This window comes from Anomaloglossus baeobatrachus, chromosome 1 (genome assembly GCF_048569485.1).
Source record: "Anomaloglossus baeobatrachus isolate aAnoBae1 chromosome 1, aAnoBae1.hap1, whole genome shotgun sequence".
NCBI classification, from domain to species: domain Eukaryota; kingdom Metazoa; phylum Chordata; class Amphibia; order Anura; family Aromobatidae; genus Anomaloglossus; species Anomaloglossus baeobatrachus.
In genome coordinates, this window is record NC_134353.1 from 80,197,111 (window position 1) to 80,217,308 (window position 20,198).

Genomic DNA, 20,198 nt, shown 5'->3' on the forward strand with positions numbered 1-20,198 from the left:
GATTCCACTGACCGCCAGGTCGACCTTCTGGCCAAATCTGTATATGAGGCGGCAGGGTCCTCGTTCTCCCCAACCTTTGCAGCAGTGTGGGCTCTCAAAGCCATCTCTGCTTCTCTGGAGGAGATGCACTCCCTCACCAGGGAATCTATGCCCGACATGGTTGCCTTAACTTCCCAAGCTTCAGCTTTTTCATCCTATGCCATGTCTGACATGCTGGAGGCTTCTCACCGCACTGCGGTGGCTTCGGCTAATTCCCTCGCTATCCGCAGGATCCTGTGGTTTCGAGAGTGGAAGGCAGATGCTTCCTCAAAGAAGTTCCTTGCTGGACTCCCTTTTGCTGGGTCCAGGCTGTTCGGTGAACAGCTGGATGAAATTATTAATGAGGCTACTGGCGGGAAGAGTACTTCCATGCCACAAACCAAAACCAGGAAACCTGCCCAGGGTAGGAATCAGTCGAGGTTTCGTTCCTTTCGTTCCTCCAACTGGTCGTCCTCTAAGCCCTCGGCCTCAGAAGACCGCAGGAGCTGCTGCCACTAAGGCAGCCTCCTCTTGACTGTCTGTCCGCGCCAGCAACGTCCTTAGTCGGTGGCAGGCTTTCCCACTTTGGAGACGTGTGGTTTCAACACGTCTACGATCAGTGGGTGCGGGATATTATCTCCCACGGCTACAGGATAGAATTCTCTTCCAGCCCGCCAAACAGATTTTTTCTCTCAACTCCCCCCTGCTCCAAGGCCGCCGCCTTCTCACAGGCCGTGGCATCCCTGCAGGCCAACGGAGTAATTGTACCGGTTCCCGCCCGGGAACGGTTCAGAGGTTTCTACTCAAATCTCTTCCTAGTCCCCAAAAAGGACGGTTCCTTCCGGCCCATCCTGGATCTCAAGCTTCTCAACAAGCATGTTCAGGTGCGGCATTTTCGCATGGAGTCCCTGCGGTCAGTCATTGCATCAATGACCCAAGGGGATTTCCTGGCATCCATCGACATCAGAGATGCCTATCTGCATGTGCCAATTGCAGTTTCACACCAGCGTTGGCTACGTTTTGCAATCGGAGAGGAACATTTCCAATTCGTGGCTCTCCCCTTCGGGCTAGCCACGGCCCCTCGAGTATTCACCAAGGTCATGGCAGCGGTGGTTGCGGTTCTGCACCTACAGGGGTTGGCAGTGATTCCTTACCTGGACGACCTTCTAGTCAAGGCTTCATCCAGCGCAGACTGTCAGCAGAGTGTCTCGCTCACTCTTGCCACTCTAGCCCAATTCGGGTGGATTGTCAATCTTCCCAAATCCACTCTGACTCCGGCTCAGTGTCTAACGTACCTAGGGATGCAGTTCGAGACTCTGCCGGCACTTGTGAAGTTGCCCTTAGTCAAACAGCAGTCCCTCCAACTGGCGGTGCGCTCTCTGCTGAGGCCCCACCGTTTTTCCATCAGGCACCTGATGCAGGTGCTGGGTCAGATGGTGGCGTCAATGGAGGCTGTTCCCTTTGCCCAGTTCCATCTGCGGTCACTGCAGCTGGACATTTTCTGCTGTTGGGACAAGCGGCCTTCCTCCTTGCACAGGTTAGTGGCTCTGTCGCCACAGACCAGGAGCTCTCTTCAGTGGTGGCTTCGGCCTCTCTCCCTGTCTCTCAGGGGCACTCCTTCCTGACTCCGTCCTGGGTGATTCTCACCACGGATGCCAGTCTTTCCGGCTGGGGAGCGGTATGTCTCCACCACCGAGCGCAGGGCACTTGGACTCCGTCCGAGTCAGCCCTCTCGACCAATGTGCTAGAAACCAGAGCTGTGATTCTAGCTCTCCTAGCCTTTCACCACCTGTTGGCGGGCAAGCACATCCGAGTCCAGTCAGACAACGCGACAGCGGTTGCCTACATCAATCACCAAGGCGGGACACGCAGCCGCCTGGCAATGCTGGAGGTACAACGCATTCTTCAATGGACGGAGGACTCCAAGTCCACCATATCCGCAGTCCACATCCCAGGCGTGGAAAACTGGGAAGCAGATTATCTCAGCCGTCAAACCGTGGACAGTGGCGAGTGGTCCCTGCATCCGGCAGTGTTTCAGTCAATCTGCCGCAAGTTGGGCACTCCGGAAGTGGACCCGTCACAACAACAAGGTTCCGGTTTACGTGGCTCGCTCCCACGATCCTCAGGCCTTCGCCGCGGACGCTCTGGTTCAAGACTGGTCCCAGTTTCGTCTGTCCTACGTGTTTCCCCCTCTAGCTCTTTTGCCCAGAGTTCTTCGCAAGATCAGAATGGAGGGCCGTCGAGTCATTCTCATTGCCCCGGACTGGCCCAGGCGAGCTTGGTACCTAGACCTGCTCCATCTGTCCGTAGAGGTGCCGTGTCAACTTCTGGACCGTCCAGACCTTCTCTCACAAGGTCCGTTTTTCCGCCAGAATTCTGCGGCTCTCAGATTGACGGTGTGGCTCTTGAGTCCTGGATCTTGACGGCTTCTGGTATCTCCCCTGAAGTCATCTCCACAATGACTCGGGCCCGCAAGTCTTCCTCTGCCAAGATCTATCACAGGACTTGGAAAATTTTCCTGTCCTGGTGTCGCTCTTCTGGCCATTCTCCTTGGCCTTTTTCCTTGCCGACCCTTCTGTCTTTTCTATAGTCCGGTCTGCAGCTGGGACTGTCCCTCAACTCTCTCAAGGGACAAGTTTCGGCTCTGTCAGTTCTGTTCCAGCGGCGTCTCGCCCGGCTGGCTCAGGTCCGAACCTTCATGCAAGGTGCGTCTCACATCATTCCGCCTTACCGGCGGCCCTTGGATCCCTGGGACCTCAATTTGGTTCTCACGGCTTTGCAGAAACCCCCCTTTGAACCTCTTAGGGAGGTTTCTTTGTTTCGTCTTTCACAGAAAGTGGTCTTTCTAGTGGCCATAACTTCCCTCAGGTCGGCGTAAGGGCCTCTCTGCTTCTAAGCGGACCTTAGCCCGTTGGATTAGGTCGACCATTTCGGATGCCTACCTGGGTTCTCAGGTGCCTCCCCCGCCGGGGATCAAGGCACACTCGACCAGAGCTGTCGGTGCCTCTTGGGCTTTCAGGCACCAGGCTACGGCTCAGCAAGTCTGTCAGGCTGCCACTTGGACTAGCCTGCATACCTTTTCGAAGCACTACCAAGTGCATGCTCATGCTTCGGCAGATGCGAGCTTGGGCAGACGCATCCTTCAGGCGGCTGTCACCCACTTGTGAAGTTAGGTTCCGCCTACTTCTCAGTTTTTTCTGGTTATTCCCACCCATGGACTGCTTTGAGACGTCCCAATGTCTGGGTCTCCCATAGGAACGATAAAGAAAAAGAGAATTTTGTTTACTTACCGTAAATTCTTTTTCTTATAGGTCCGTATTGGGAGACCCAGCACCCTCCCTGTTGCCTGTTGGCAGTTTCTTGTTCCGCGTGTTATCACCGGCTGTTGTCGTAGACAGAGGCTCCGGTTATTCCGGTTCTTGCTCTGTTTTTACTTGTGGGTGGCTATTCTCCTTCAGCTTTTGCACTAAACTGGCTAGATCTAGTCTCCAGGGGGTGTATAAGCTCAGAGGGAGGAGCTACACTTTTGAGTGTAGTACTTTGTGTGTCCTCCGGAGGCAGAAGCTAAACACCCATGGTCTGGGTCTCCCAATACGGAACTATAAGAAAAAGAATTTACGGTAAGTAAACAAAATTCTCTTTTTTCTAAGTATATTGCATAAAGCTTTAATGCGGTGTAAATGTGATATATTCTGTGTTTGCATATATATTAGCACTTACAGAGTGCTGCTGTATTCTTTTGTTTGTGAAAAAACGGACTTCTGAATGAGGCCTTGGTGATCACTTTCCCCTACACCACACCGCTGGGGAAAGATTACACAGTAGCTATAGAACGGTGTTCTAATTGGCAATCATGACACAAATGTGAACAGAGCCCAAGTTCTTTTTTTCAATACATGTTATATACAACATTTGCATTTATACCGGATACAATCAATGCAGAGACTTGTAATGATGGAGAATGGTTGGTCAGGGCTGAGATGTCGGTAAGCCAAACCTCAGACTCCGACTCCTCAATGTCCCTGACCATGACTCCCACTCCGACTCCCTCATACATGGCTCATGTTTAAGGGATGATTTTATACCAACTCCGACTCTAACAAAAATAGACTACGACTCCACCACCCTTGGTCGGAGGATGTGACCAAGACAAAAAGGGTAGATTTAGATGCTGAACTCTCCGCAGCACACCCAGATGACTATTCACTGGTAATCCGTCATTTCAGCCTCTGAAAACACACGTTTGTAAACTCCGTCATGTCATCTATTGCCGTTTGGTGGTTTAGGCGATTCTGATCACTCCATGATTGACAGCCTTTCCCATACAAGTGTACATGGGGCGCTGTCACTCACTAGTAATGCAGCCGGACTATAGGACGCCATTCACATGCATTTAGCACTATTGCCTGCAGAGATGTGGACATGCAGGTCTACTTCAGGGAGAAAATGCCATTACTTTCTAGTACGTGGTATGGAATGAGATTTTTATTTTTTTTTTTATTATTATTATTATTATGAGAGATTCTTTTTCTAACTTTGGGGGCGTGTCTCACTGCAACCAATCATAGGCGCCTGTGGGCAGGGAAAGCAGGGAATACGAGATTGTTTAATGAGCGGCCGGCTTTTTCAAAATAGTAAAAGCCGCCGGAGCAGTGTGAATGCCGTGCAGCGCTGCGCCGGGGATCGGTGAGTATGAGAGAGGGCTGCTAACTTCAGTCACTCAGGGAATTAGCGGTCACCGGTGAGTCCTTCACAGGTGACCGCTAATCAGGACGCGGCACAGACAGAGCCGCAGCATGACAATGAAGTCGGATGAAGTTCACCCGAGTTCATTCTGATCGTGTGGATCTGTCTGTGTCTGCTGTCATCTGCCATTCAGCTCTGCTACATGGCTGTCTATGTCTGCTGTCAGCGGCCATGTAGCAGAGCTGAATGGCAGATGACATAGTAAAAAATACGCATTACACACGCATTACAAACGCTAGTAAAATCATTAATTTATTCAGAAAAAGCATCGCACTTGCGTTGCACTCGGACCCAACGCGAACTAAAATCAGCCGAGTTTTTTCAGCCCGTCGGACCGATTTTACTCGCATAGATGTGTTTCTAGCCTTACAGTTAGAGCAGTCAGACTGTGGAATGCCGACCACAAGAGGTAGTAATGGCAGATACTATAACAGCTTTTAAAAAGGGCTGGATGATTTCCTCAGTACACACAACATTGTTGGTTATAAATGACTTAGGGACAAAATGTAGATTTGGTGGAGGAAAGGTGAACTAGATCGACCTAGGTCTTTTTTTTAACTTAAGTAACTATGTAAAAGGGCTGATCCCATCTTGATAAATGGATATGGTCAGATTATGCTTGTAAAAACACTTTTGTAGGTTACAGTTTATTAAAAATTTGCAGCTGTTCTTGAGATATTCATTTTTTATTTTGTTTATAGTCCGTTGCCTTGGAAACCGACCACAGCTGCTGTCCAGCTTGTAAACACTGTGCTGCAGCTGTCCATCATTAGGAGGTAACGGTGCACTAGAACGATCCTGGCCAAATTCAACACATTTCTTACAAGCTCAATATAAATGGGCTTGTAGGCACTGTGCGTAATCTGCTGCTAGGAGTGGTGGTCGGTCTCCATGGCAACAAGTGGGAAACAAAAGAGAAAAGTGTTAATGTCTCAAAAACGGCTGAAAATTTTAGTAAGCTGCAAATTCAAAAACTGCTTGGATTTACAAGTACTGTCCGATATTCCCATCTTCATAAGTGGGTTGTAACTTTTTATTATGATTACTATTATTATTATTTCAGTGTAGTTAAAAACAAAGTTAGAAAAAGAATCTCTCATAATAATAATAATAATAATAATGAAAAAAAAAAAAAATCTCATTCCATACCACGTACTAGAAAGCCATTACACTGTGGTATGGAATGAGATTTTTTTTTTTTTTTTTTATTTTTATTATTATTATTATTATTATTATTATTATTATGAGAGATTTTTTTTCTAACTTTGTTTTTAACTACACTGAAATAATAATAATAGTAATCATAATAAAAAGTTACAACCCACTTATGAAGATGGGAATATCGGACAGTACTTGTAAATCCAAGCAATTTTTGAATTTGCAGCTTACTAAAATTTTCAGCCGTTTTTGAGACATTAAGGCTATGTGCGCACGTTGCGTAAATTCATGCAGTTACGCTGCGCTTTGCAGCGCAGCGTAACTGCATGCGTCCTGCGTCCCCTACACAGTCTATGGAGATTGTGCAGGGGCCGTGCGCACGTGGCGTCTCAGAGCGCAGCGTTTCGGCTACTGCCGAAGCGCTGCGCAAAAAGAAGTGACATGTCACTTCTTCCGTGCGCTTTGCCGGCAGCTCCTGCTCTGTCTATGGCAGGAGCTGCAGGCAGAGCGCACGTTCTCGCCGGCACCATGCGCTTCAGAACGGAGCTTTTCAGCTGCGCTCTGAAGCGCACCTTTTACGGTGCTGGGCTAGCACGCAACGTGCGCACATACCCTAACACTTTTCTCTTTTGTTTTCCACTTGTTGCCATGGAGACTGACCACCACTCCTAGCAGCAGATTACGCACAGTGCCTACAAGCCCATTTATATTGAGCTTGTAAGAAATGTGTTGAATTTGGCCAGGATCGTTCTAGTGCACCGTTACCTCCTAATGATGGACAGCTGCAGCACAGTGTTTACAAGCTGGACAGCAGCTGTGGTCGGTTTCCAAGGCAACGGACTATAAACAAAATAAAAAATGAATATATCAAGAACAGCTGCAAATTTTTAATAAACTGTAACCTACAAAAGTGTTTTAACAAGCATAATCTGACCATATCCATTTATCAAGATGGGATCAGCCCTTTTACATAGTTACTTAAGTTAAAAAAAAAGACCTAGGTCGATCTAGTTCACCTTTCCTCCACCAAATCTACATTTTGTCCCTAAGTCATTTATAACCAACAATGTTGTATGTACTGAGGAAATCATCCAGCCCTTTTTTAAAAGCTGTTATAGTATCTGCCATTACTACCTCTTGTGGTCGGCATTCCACAGTCTGACTGCTCTAACTGTAAGGCTAGAAACACATCTATGCGAGTAAAATCGGTCCGACGGGCTGAAAAAACTCGGCTGATTTTAGTTCGCGTTGGGTCCGAGTGCAACGCAAGTGCGATGCTTTTTCTGAATAAATTAATGATTTTACTAGCGTTTGTAATGCGTGTGTAATGCGTATTTTTTACTATGTCATCTGCCATTCAGCTCTGCTACATGGCCGCTGACAGTAGACACAGACAGCCATGTAGCAGAGCTGAATGGCAGATGTCAGCAGACACAGACAGAGCCGCACGATCAGAATGAACTCGGGTGAACTTCACCCGACTTCATTGTCATGCTGCGGCTCTGTCTGTGCCACGTCCTGATTAGCGGTCACCTGTGAAGGACTCACCGGTGACCGCTAATTCCCTGAGTGACTGAAGTTAGCAGCCCTCTATCATACTCACCGATCCCCGGCGCAGCGCTGCACGGCATTCACACTGCTCCGGCGGCTTTTACTATTTTGAAAAAGCCGGCCGCTCATTAAACAATCTCGTATTCCCTGCTTTCCCCGCCCACAGGCGCCTATGATTGGTTGCAGTGAGACACGCCCCCACGCTGAGTGACAGGTGTCTCACTGCACCCAATCACAGCAGTCGGTGGGCGTGTCTATACTGTGCAGTGAAATAAATAATTAAAAAAAACGGCATGTGGTCCCCCCCAATTTTAATACCAGCCAGATAAAGCCATACGGCTGAAGGCTGGTATTCTCAGGATGGGGAGCTCCACGTTATGGGGAGCCCCCCAGCCTAACAATATCAGTCAGCAGCCGCCCAGAATTGCCGCATACATTAGATGCGACAGTTTTGGGACTGTACCCGGCTCTTCCCGATTTGCCCTGGTGCGTTGGCAAATCGGGGTAATAAGGAGTTAATGGCAGCCCATAGCTGCCACTAAATCCTAGATTAATCATGTCGGGCGTCTCCATGAGACACCTTCCATGATTAATCTGTAAGTTACAGTAAATAAACACACACACACCTGAAAAAATCATTTATTAGAAATAAAAAACACTAACAAATTCCCTGGTTCACCAATTTAATAAGCCCCAAAAAGCCCTCCATGTCCGGTGTAATCCAGGATGGTCCAGCGTCGCTTCCAGCTCTGCTACATGAAGGTGACCGGAGCTGCAGAAGACACCGCCGCTCCTGTCACCTCCACGCAGCAACTGAGGTGAGTAGCGCGATCAGCTGAGCTGTCACTGAGGTTACCCGCGGCCATCGCTGTATCCAGTGACAGCGGGTAACCTCAGTGACAGCTCAGCTGATCGCGCTACTCACCTCAGTTGCTGCATGGAGCTGTCTGGAGCGGCGGTGTCTTCTGCAGCTCCGGTCACCTTCATGCAGCAGAGCTGGAAGCGACGCTGGCCATCCTGGATTACACCGGACATGGAGGGATTTTTGGGGCTTATTAAATTGGTGAACCAGGGAATTTGTTAGTGTTTTTTATTTCTAATGATTTTTTCAGGTGTGTGTTTATTTACTGTAACTTACAGATTAATCATGGAAGGTATCTCGGGGAGACGCCTGACATGATTAATCTAGGATTTAGTGGCAGCTATGGGCTGCCATTAACTCCTTATTACCCCGATTTGCCAATGTACCAGGGCAAATCGGGAAGAGCCGGGTACAGTCCCAGAACTGTCGCATATAATGTATGCGGCAATTCTGGGTGGCTGCTGACTGATATTGTTAGGCTGGGGGGCCCCCCCATAACGTGGAGCTCTCCATCCTTAGAATACCAGCCTTCAGCCGTATGGCTTTATCTGGCTGGTATTAAAATTGGGGGGACCGCACGCCGTTTTTTTTAATTATTTAATTATTTATTTCACTGCACAGTATAGACACGCCCACCGGCTGCTGTAATTGGTTGCAGTGAGACACCTGTCATTCAGTGTGAGGGCGTGTCTCACTGCAACCAATCATAGGCGCCTGTGGGCGGGGAAAGCAGGGAATACGAGATTGTTTAATGAGCGGCCGTCTTTTTCAAAATAGTAAAAGCCGCCGGAGCAGTGTGAACGCCGTGCAGCGCCGCGCCGGGGATCGGGGAACGGTGAGTATGAGAGAGGAGGGGAAAATGACAGACAGACTGTGAGAGAGATAGAGACAGAGATAGTGACGGACCGACAGAGAGAGAATAGAGACCGAGAGCGAGAGACCAACTGACAGAGAATAGTGATTGACAGACATTGTGAGACATCGCTCGTTTCCAGTGTTTTAGGAAACATGCGAGAAATGTATTTAGAAAATCGCATGTCACTAGGATGGTGTGAGTGCCGTCCCGTGACATCCGATTATTTACACGCTCCCATAGACTTGCATTGGAGAGACTCGCAGTAGAAACTCGCAAAAAAGCAGGTTGCTGCGATTTTTTTCTCGGTCCGATTTGGACTGAGAAAAAAATCGCAGATGAAAGCTGAATCATTCACTAACATGTGTCCGATTCCAATGCGAGATTTTCTCGCATTGCTCTACTGCGAGAAACTCGCAAGTGAGAAGCAGCCCTAAAGAACCCTTTCCTATTTAGCTGTCAGAATCGCTTTTCTTCCACTCACAGTGAGTGCCCCCTGGTCCTTTGTATTGTCTTTGGAAGAAATAAGTCATGTGCCAGTCCTTTATATTGACCACACGTGTATTTATACATATAAATGAGATCTCCTCTGAGAAATTTATTGGATTTGATTATTTTACAGCAAAAAAACAGCACCAATAACAATGCACCAGAGACATCTAACGCTCCGGCAGCTGAGTCGTCCGCAGCCGCAGAGGAAAGCGAGAAAAAGAGTAAGCGAGAACGGAAGGAGGAAAGGCAGAAAAAGAATAAGAAAGAGAAAAAAGAACTAAATGCAGAAGAGCAGCTGCAGAACGGCACCAAAAAGAAGGGGAAGAAGCGGAAGATGGAAGATGATGAAGGTGCTGCTGAAGAAGCCAAAGACAAGGCCTCGGGGAAAAAGAAGAAAAAGCCGAAGCGGAAACAAGAGGGTGAAGATGCCTCTGGGGATGTGGAAGATAAAGCGCCATCGAAAAAGAAGCGTAATAATTCAGAAGGTACAAGCAGTGTTGTTAAAGGGGTTTTCCGCTCATCTAATATTGGTGTATGTTCTAACCTTTCACTATCAGTGAAATCCCTTTTCTTCGGCGCTCTATTGGGAGACCCAGACGATTGGGTGTATAGCACTGCCTCCGGAGGCCACACAAAGCAATTACACTAAAAAGTGTAAGGCCCCTCCCCTTCTGGCTATACACCCCCAGTGGGATCACTGGCTCACCAGTTTTCTGCTTTGTGCGAAGGAGGTCAGACATCCACGCATAGCTCCACTGTTTGTAGTCAGCAGTAGCTGCTGGCTATATCGGATGGAAGAAAAGAGGGCCCATATGGGGCCCCCAGCATGCTCCCTTCTCACCCGCGGTGGTGCTTGTAAGGTTGAGGTACCTATTGCTGGTACAGAGGCTGGAGCCCACATGCTGTTTTCCTTCCACATCCCCTGGAGGGCTCTGTGGAAGTGGGATCTTGCCGGCCCCCAAGCCCTGGGGCCGGGCTCCATCCACAGACCCAGAGAACCTGCTGGATTTGGAGCGGGAGTGCCGTTCAGGGACAAGGCCCTGCAACTTTCAGGTACTCTGTGTCCCCGGCAGGCACGGACACTCTCAAGGCTTGCTGAGCGTTATAGTGCGCCGGGGACAGTAGCGCTGTGCGCCGGGGTTAGGTCACTGCAGCTTTGCTGAGTGACGTTTCATGTTGGGAACTACTGCGCCGACCGCTCCTGGAGCGGCGGCGCAGCTGCGACTTGTAGTGCGCCGGGGACTTTGCGCCGACCGCGCTTTTACGGCGGCGGCGCTTCTAACTTTAGCCCCCGGCTTCTGCGGCCTAGCGCCGCTTCGTTCCCGCCCCCACCCTGTCAATCAGGGTAGGGGAGAGACGCTGCTCAATTAACAGCGCCGAGGGCTGGAGCTTTATTTACATGCTCCAGCCCTCTCACTAGGCACAGGGGGAAGCAGACTTCCCGCTCTTCGTCGGTGTACGCCCAGGGCCCGCCCCCCCTCTCCACAAGGACGCCGGCAGCCATTACACATGCGGTCTGGCTGGGGAAAGGCAGCAGGCTCTGGGAGACCCAGACTAGAGGGATTTCTGGCGTCCACACACCGCTCCTAAGCGGGCGGTAAGCAGCACAGTAGTGCTGGCCCCTCTAGTGCCTCAGTGTTATATTAGTGTACTTTTTTCTTGGTACCATATATATATATTTATATAGTGCACTGTAAGGTCGCTTCTTGGCTGGACACCCTGTACTGCTCTGAGGAGGCAGCAACATGTCATCCGCAAAACGCAAGGCTGCCAAGGCACGGGCTGTGTACACTGTTTGTACTGCATGTGGGGCTGATCTACCGGCAGGCTCCAATGACTCACATTGTGTGCAATGTTCAGTCCCAGTGGCACTTCGTCAGCCAGAGCCTATTGTGGTGGTAGCCCAGGCAGAGACGCCTGTGAACCCTGCCCCGGTGACGGGGACAGACTTTGCAGTGTTTGCTGATAAAATGTCTGTGACTATGACAAAAATCCTGGAGACCTTGCAGGCCAGGCCAGTTCCTCAGACCATGGACACTGCTGTGTCTATGCTCTCCGGTCCCCCTCAGTTGGATCTAATCCGTACTTCAAGGGGGTCTCAAGCATCACAAGCTGAAGTCTCTGACTCAGATGACAGTCCCAGGCAGCCTAAGCGAGCTCGCTGGGAAAGACCCTCGACGTCATCACACTGCTCAGGGTCTCAGCGAGAAGAGTCTCTCTATGATGAGACTGAGGACGGTGATCAGGATTCTAATCCTGAGGCCCCTCTCAATCTGGATGCCCCTGATGGTGACGCCATGGTTAATGACCTTATATCGGCGATTAATAGACTGTTGGATATTTCTCCACCAGCTCCTTCAGCAGAGGAGGCAGCTGCACAGCAGGAGAAGTTCCATTTCCTGTATCCCAAGCGTAAATTAAGTGCTTTTTTGGACCACTCTGACTTCAGAGAATCAATCCAGAAGCACGACGCTCATCCAGACAAGCGTTTCTCTAAACGTTCTAAGGATACCCGTTATCCTTTTCCCTCTGAAGTGGCCAAACGCTGGACCCAGTGTCCAAAGGTGGATCCCCCAATTTCCAAGCTTGCGGCTAGATCTATAGTCGCAGTAGAGGATGGCGCTTCACTTAAAGATGCCAACGACAGACAGATGGACCTTTGGTTGAAATCTGTCTATGAAGCTATCGGCGCGTCGTTTGCTCCAGCATTCGCGGCCGTGTGGGCACTCCAAGCTATTTCAGCTGGTCTGGCACAGGTGGATGCTATCATGCATCCAGCAGTACCGCAGGTGGCGTCCCTAACTTCGCAAATGTCTGCGTTTGCGACCTATGCTATCAATGCTGTCCTAGAATCTACGAGCCGTACCTCTATGGCGGCCGCCAATTCTGTGGTTTTGCGCAGAGCCTTATGGTTAAAGGACTGGAAAGCAGATGCTGGTTCCAAAAAATGCTTAACCAGCTTGCCATTATCTAGAGACAGACTGTTTGGTGAGCCATTGGCTGAAATCATAAAACAGTCCAAGGGTAAGGACTCTTCCTTGCCACAGCCCAGAGCAAGTAAACCTCAACAGAAAAAGTGGCAGTCGAGGTTTCGGTCCTTTCGAGGCTCGGGCAAGGCCCAATTCTCCTCGTCCAAAACGACTCAGAAAGGACAAGGGAGCTCAGATTCCTGGCGGGCTCACTCACGCCCCAGGAAAGCAAATGGAGGAACCGCTTCCAAGGCGGCTACCTCATGACTTTCGGCCTCCTCCCTCCGCATCCTCGGTCGGTGGCAGGCTCTCCCGCTTTTGCGACATTTGGCTGTCACAGGTCAAAGACCGGTGGGTAACAGACATTTTGTCTCGCGGGTACAGAATCGAGTTCAGTTCTCGGCCTCCACTTCGGTTCTTCAGAACCTCCCCACACCCCAACCGAGCAGATGCCCTGCTGCAGGCGGTGGACTCTCTAAGAGCAGAAGGAGTCGTGATCCCTGTCCCCCCTCAGGAACGGGGGCGAGGATTTTACTCCAATCTCTTTGTGGTTCCAAAAAAGGACGGCTCCTTCCGTCCTGTTCTGGACCTAAAACTGCTCAACAAGCATGTGAACGCCAGGCGGTTCCGGATGGAATCCCTCCGCTCAGTCATTGCCTCAATGTCCCAAGGAGATTTCCTAGCATCAATAGACATCAAAGATGCTTATCTCCACGTGCCGATTGCTACGGAGCACCAACGCTTTCTACGCTTCGTGATAGGAGACGACCATCTTCAGTTCGTGGCTCTGCCATTTGGTCTGGCGACAGCCCCTCGGGTGTTCACCAAGATCATGGCAGCAGTGGTAGCAGTCTTGCACTCTCACGGACACTCTGTGATCCCTTACTTGGACGATCTACTGGTCAAGGCACCCTCTCAGGAGGCATGCCAACTCAGCCTGAATTTTGCACTGGAGACTCTCCAGGCGTTCGGGTGGATCATCAACTTCCCAAAGTCAAATCTGTCACCGACCCAATCACTAACGTATCTTGGCATGGAGTTTCATACTCTCTCAGCGATAGTGAAGCTTCCGCTGGACAAGCAGCGGTCTCTACAGACTGGGGTGCAGGCTCTCCTTCAAAGTCAGTCGCACTCCTTAAGACGCCTCATGCACTTCCTCGGGAAGATGGTGGCGGCAATAGAGGCGGTTCCGTTTGCGCAGTTTCATCTGCGTCCACTTCAATGGGACATTCTCCGCCAATGGGACGGGAAGTCAACATCCCTGGACAGGAAAGTCTCCCTTTCCCAGACGGCCAAGGACTCTCTGCAGTGGTGGCTCCTTTCCACCTCATTATCACAGGGAAGATCCTTCCTACCACCGTCCTGGGCGGTGGTCACGACAGACGCGAGTCTGTCAGGGTGGGGAGCAGTGTTTCTCCACCACAGGGCTCAGGGTACGTGGACTCAGCAGGAGTCCATCCTTCAGATCAATGTTCTGGAAATCAGAGCAGTGTTTCTTGCCCTACTAGCCTTCCAGCAGTGGCTGGAAGGGAAGCAGATCCGAATTCAATCGGACAACTCCACAGCGGTGGCATACATCAATCACCAAGGGGGGACACGCAGTCGGCAAGCCTTCCAGGAAGTCCGGCGCATTATGATGTGGGTGGAAGCCACGGCCTCCACCATATCCGCAGTTCACATCCCCGGCGTAGAAAACTGGGAAGCAGACTTCCTCAGTCGCCAGGGCATGGACGCAGGGGAATGGTCCCTTCACCCGGACGTGTTTCAGGAAATCTGCCGCCGCTGGGGAAGGCCGGACGTCGACCTAATGGCGTCCCGGCACAACAACAAGGTCACGGCATTCATGGCACGTTCTCACGATCACAGAGCTCTGGCGGCAGACGCCTTAGTTCAGGATTGGTCGCAGTTTCAACTCCCTTATGTGTTTCCTCCGCTGGCACTGTTGCCCAGAGTGTTACGCAAGATCAGGGCCGACTGCCGCCGCGCCATCCTCGTCGCTCCAGACTGGCCGAGGAGGTCGTGGTACCCGGATCTGTGGCATCTCACGGTCGGCCAACCGTGGGCACTACCAGACCGACCAGACTTACTGTCCCAAGGGCCGTTTTTCCATCGGAATTCTGCGGCCCTGAACCTGACTGTGTGGCCATTGAGTCCTGGATCCTAGCGTCTTCAGGCTTATCCCAAGGGGTCGTTGCCACCATGAGACAGGCTAGGAAGCCCACGTCTGCTAAGATCTACCACAGAACGTGGAGGATATTCTTATCCTGGTGCTCTGCTCAGGGAGTGTCTCCCTGGCCATTTGCATTACCTACCCTTCTTTCTTTCCTGCAATCTGGGTTAGAAAAAGGTTTGTCGCTCGGCTCCCTTAAAGGACAAGTCTCGGCGCTATCCGTCTTTTTTCAGAGGCGTTTGGCACGCCTTCCTAAGGTGCGCACGTTCCTGCAGGGGGTTTGCCATATTGTACCCCCGTACAAGCGGCCGTTGGATCCATGGGATCTGAACAGGGTACTAGTTGCCCTCCAGAAGCCGCCCTTCGAGCCTCTGAGGGAGGTTTCACTCTCTAGACTATCACAGAAAGTGACTTTTCTAGTAGCGATCACATCTCTTCGGAGAGTGTCTGAGTTAGCAGCGCTGTCTTCCAAGGCTCCCTTCCTGGTCTTCCACCAGGACAAGGTAGTGCCCCATTCAGGAGTTTCTCCCGAAGGTGGTATCCTCTTTTCATCTTAATCAGGATATCTCTTTGCCTTCGTTTTGTCCTCATGCAGTTCATCGGTATGAGAAGGATTTACATTTGTTAGATCTGGTGAGAGCACTCAGAATCTACATTTCCCGCACGGCGCCCCTGCGCCGTTCGGATGCACTCTTTGTCCTTGTCGCTGGTAAGCGCAAAGGGTCGCAGGCTTCTAAGGCCACCCTGGCTCGATGGATCAAAGAACCAATTCTTGAAGCCTACCGTTCTGCTGGGCTTCCGGTTCCATCAGGGCTGAAGGCCCATTCTACCAGAGCCGTGGGTGCGTCCTGGGCATTGCGACACCAGGCTACGGCTCAACAGGTGTGCCAGGCAGCTACCTGGTCGAGTCTGCACACTTTCACCAAACATTATCAGGTGCATACCTATGCTTCGGCGGACGCCAGCCTAGGTAGAAGAGTCCTGCAGGCGGCAGTTGCCTCCCCGTAGGGGAGGGCTGTCTTGCAGCTCTAACATGAGGTATTTCTTTACCCACCCAGGGACAGCTTTTGGACGTCCCAATCGTCTGGGTCTCCCAATAGAGCGCCGAAGAAGAAGGGAATTTTGTTACTTACCGTAAATTCCTTTTCTTCTAGCTCTTATTGGGAGACCCAGCACCCGCCCTGTTGTCCTTCGGGATTTTTGGTTTGTTTGCGGGTACACATGTTGTTCATGTTGAACGGTTTTCAGTTCTCCGATGTTACTCGGAGTGAATTTGTTTAAACCAGTTATTGGCTTTCCTCCTTCTTGCTTTTGCACTAAAACTGGTGAGCCAGTGATCCCACTGGGGGTGTATAGCCAGAAGGGGAGGGGCCTTACACTTTTTAGTGTAATTGCTTTGTGTGGCCTCCGGAGGCAGTGCTATACACCCAATCGTCTGGGTCTCCCAATAAGAGCTAGAAGAAAAGGAATTTACGGTAAGTAACAAAATTCCCTTCTTTTGTTTTTTAAATTATTGCTTAGAATATAAGGATTCAACGGCATCATTTAGGGTGGCTCAGTGGTTAGCACTGCAGTCTTGCAGCGCTGGGGTCCTGGGTTCAATTCCCACCAAGGACACCATCTGCAAAAAGTTTGTATGTTCTCCCCGCGTTTTTGTGGGTTTCCTCCAGGTTCTCCGGTTTCCTCCCACACTCCAAAAACATACTGACAGGGAACTTAGATTGTGAGCCCCAATGGGGACAGTGTTGCCAATGTATGTAAAGCGCTGTGGAATTAATAGCGCTATATATATGAATAAATATTATTATTATTATAACTTTTGGTTGAGCCCTGTTCATGTTAAAAGTGGAGCAAAAAGTCTGCACTTATAGGAGACCTAAATCAATTACATAAATGTATGTATGAAAACTATTGGTTCAGCACGTCCGTAAAATAAATCCATCTTTATTCTTCACAATTTTAAAACATCCAGGATAAATGTAAAACCATGGTGTGATTTTTCTGACGCGTTCTTGGCATCGGCCGGCCTCAGTTATCGAATTCTACAACTAAGGGCAGCCGATGCCAGAAACGCTTCAGGAAATCACGCCATGGTTTTACATTTATCCTGGATGATTCCAAATCATGAAGAATAAAGATGGATTTATGTTACTGACATGCTGATCCAATTTGTTTTTTAATTTTTTTTGTACTTTGATTGATTTCCAATGGTCGGCGTCTGGGATCTCTGCATCCACCGCACTCCTGGACTTTATTTCCACTTTTACATGTTCAGGTGATCCAAAAAGTGTTTTCTTTGTCGCTCCATTGGGAGACCCAGACAATTGGGTGTATAGCTTCTGCCTCCGGAGGCCACACAAAGTATTACACTTTTAAAAAAGTGTAACCCCTCCCCTCTGCCTATACACCCTCCTGTGGACCACGGGCTCCTCTGTTTTATGCTTTGTGTGGAAGGAGGCACACATCCACTCATGCATTCTCATACATAGTTATGTCGGATGGAAGAAAAGAGGTCCCCGATGGGGTTCCCCGGCATGTTCCCTTCTCGCCCCAGTAAGTCGGCGGTGTTGTTAAGGTTGAGGTACCCATTGCGGGTACGGAGGCTGGAGCCACATGCCGTCTCCTTCACCATTCCTTATGCGGCTCTGGGAGAAGTGGGATCCTATGCGGTCGTCCATGTGCTGGGACCGTGCTCCATCCGCAGCCCCTGGTGGAACCTGCCGGACCGGAGCTTCTTCATCCCCAGGGACCGGGCCCTGCAACTTGAAGGTACTCTGTATCCTCATGTGGGGACTGTACAGGGGTCGCGCCTTCTCCCCGGAAGCCGCGGTGGTTCCGTCCGTTGTTTTTTCGGCGGACTTCCGCGCCGACCGTGCCTGCTTGTCGGGCGCGGCCTTAAATTTAGCCCCCGGCTTCGCCGCGGCCTAGTCCGAAAAATCCCGCCCCCGAGCCTGCCTGTCAGGGGTAAGGGCGGGATTACCGACATGACGTCGGCCTTGAGGGCTGGAACATCCTGCATGTCTCCCTCCCCCCTCATTGACCACTTGGGGACTCCAGATTCCCGCTCTCTGCTAGCGCCGCCCTCGGCTCCACTCCCCACCTGAGAGCTCCGGCAGCCATTTTTAGCATTCTGCTGGTGGATGCTATTCAGCAGCAAGGCTCTGCAGCTCCGGGGGATCCACGACAGGGAATCTGGAGGACACACTCCGCTCGTGAGCGGTTGGTAAGCCACACCGGTCACCCGGTGCTAGTCCCCCTAAGGTGCCGGGGGATATATATATATATATATATATATATATATATATATATATATATATATATATATATATATATATATATATATATATATAATAGATATATATATCTGTTCGGAAAGGCGGTATACCCTTTTCCCATATACCCTCAGTGGTCACTCTCCTAAGAGACAACAGCATGTCGTCCACAAGGAGCAAAGCTACTAAGGCACAGATTTTTTTCGCGGCCTGTACCTCTTGTGGGGCTATGTTGCCTGCGGGATCCACCTACCCTCACTGTGATCAATGCTCGACTCCTGCCACGCTTGCTCAGCCGGAGCCTAGGGCAATTGTGGGCCCCTCGGCTCAGGTAGATCCCCCTGCTCCCCCTGATCAGGCTGCAGGGACAGAGTCACCGGTGTTGGCCTCTTTCGCTGAGAAACTCTCTCAGTCACTTTCTCAATCCATTGCACAGTCTATGGACAAATGGTCATCTAAGCTCCTTGAGGCATTGCAGTCCAGACCGGGCTCTTCACAGGCCCCGGTCCCTGTTAGTTTGTCTCCTCCAGGCCCTTCTCGGTCCGCGCCGCAGCGCGCTCCCAGGATAGCCCCTAAGTCCCAGGCGGAGGACTCCTGCCCGGATCGCAGCCCCAGACCTGCTAAGCGGCCTCGCTGGGATTCTTCCCCGGCATCCTCACGCTGCTCTGGATCCCAGTTTGAGGACTCTCAGGAAGACGAGGCGGACGTGGGAGCTCAGGGCTCTGACCCTGACTTCGCCCTTAACCTTGATACCCCTGAGGGGGACGCCTTAGTAAATGATCTTATCTCGTCCATCAACCAGGTGTTGGATCTCTCACCACCACCTCCTCCTGCAGAGGAGTCGGCTTCTCAGCAGGAGAAACACCAATTTCGATTCCCCAAACGTACGCGCAATACGTTTTTTGATCACTCTAACTTCAGGGACGCTGTCCAGAAGCCCAGAGCGGTCCCGGACAAGCGCTTTGCTAAGCGGCACACTGACACGCGTTATCCCTTTCCACCTGAAGTCGTTAAGGGCTGGGCACACTCTCCCAAGGTGGATCCTCCAGTCTCTAGATTGGCTGCTAGGTCCGTTGTGTCGGTTGCCGATGGCTCATCCCTGAAGGATGCCACTGACAGACAGATAGAGCTCTTGGTGAAGTCTATTTATGGGGCCACGGGCGCGTCTTTTGCCCCGGCCTGTGCGGCTGCGTGGGCTCTCCAAGCAATCTCGGCATGTCTGACTGAGATTAATGCTGTCACGCGGAACTCTGCTCCGCATGTGTCTTCCTTGTCCTCTCAGGCATCAGCATTTTCGTCCTACGCCATGAACGCCGTCCTGGACTCCGCTAGCCGTACGGCTGTAGCATCCGCTAACTCCGTGGCAGTCCGCAGGGCCATGTGGCTGCGCGAATGGAAAGCAGACTCTGCTTCCAAAAGGTTCTTAACTGGTTTGTCTTTTTCTGGCGAACGTTTGTTTGGCGAACGGTTGGATGAGATTATTAAGGAATCCTCGGGAAAGGACTCCTCCTTACCCCAGTCCAAACCTAAGAGACCTCAGCAGAGAAAAATCCAATCGAGGTTTCGGTCCTTTCGTCCCTCCGCCAAGCCCCAAACCTCTTCGTCCAACCGGCCGGAGAAAGGCCAGAGGAACTCCTATGCGTGGCGGTCCAAGTCACGCCCCCAAAAGGCCGCAGGAGGCACTGCCTCCAAGACGGCCTCCTCATGACTCTCGGCCTCATCTAGCCACATCCTCGATCGGTGGCAGGCTCTCCCGCTTTGGCGACGCCTGGTGGCCACACGTTCGAGACCGATGGGTGAGAGACATTCTGTCTCATGGTTACAGGATAGAGTTCAGCTCTCGACCTACGGCTCGTTTTTTCAGAACCTCCCCACCCCCCGCACAGGCCGACTCACTTTTTCAGGCAGTGGACGCTCTAAAGAAAGAAGGAGTTGTGATTCCCGTTCCCCTTCAGGAACGTGGTCGCGGATTTTACTCCAACTTGTTCGTGGTGCCAAAAAAGGACGGGTCATTCCGTCCCGTTCTGGACCTCAAGCTGCTCAACAGACATGTGAGAACCAGACGGTTTCGGATGGAATCTCTCCGCTCGGTCATCGCCTCGATGTC

The 20,198-nt window shown here is 50.9% G+C and overlaps 1 protein-coding gene across 3 annotated transcripts in view; it reads left to right on the forward strand.

Annotated features, from left to right (window-relative positions):
• The window catches only part of LYAR (Ly1 antibody reactive), a 174,882-nt gene that overhangs the window by 134,007 nt on the left and 20,677 nt on the right, over window positions 1-20,198 (forward strand). For all 3 annotated transcript variants that reach the window (XM_075346887.1, XM_075346885.1, XM_075346886.1), the window contains one exon: window positions 9,811-10,165. In XM_075346887.1, the coding sequence (XP_075203002.1) occupies window positions 9,811-10,165 (355 nt within the window). The remainder of the gene's footprint in view (window positions 1-9,810; window positions 10,166-20,198) is intronic.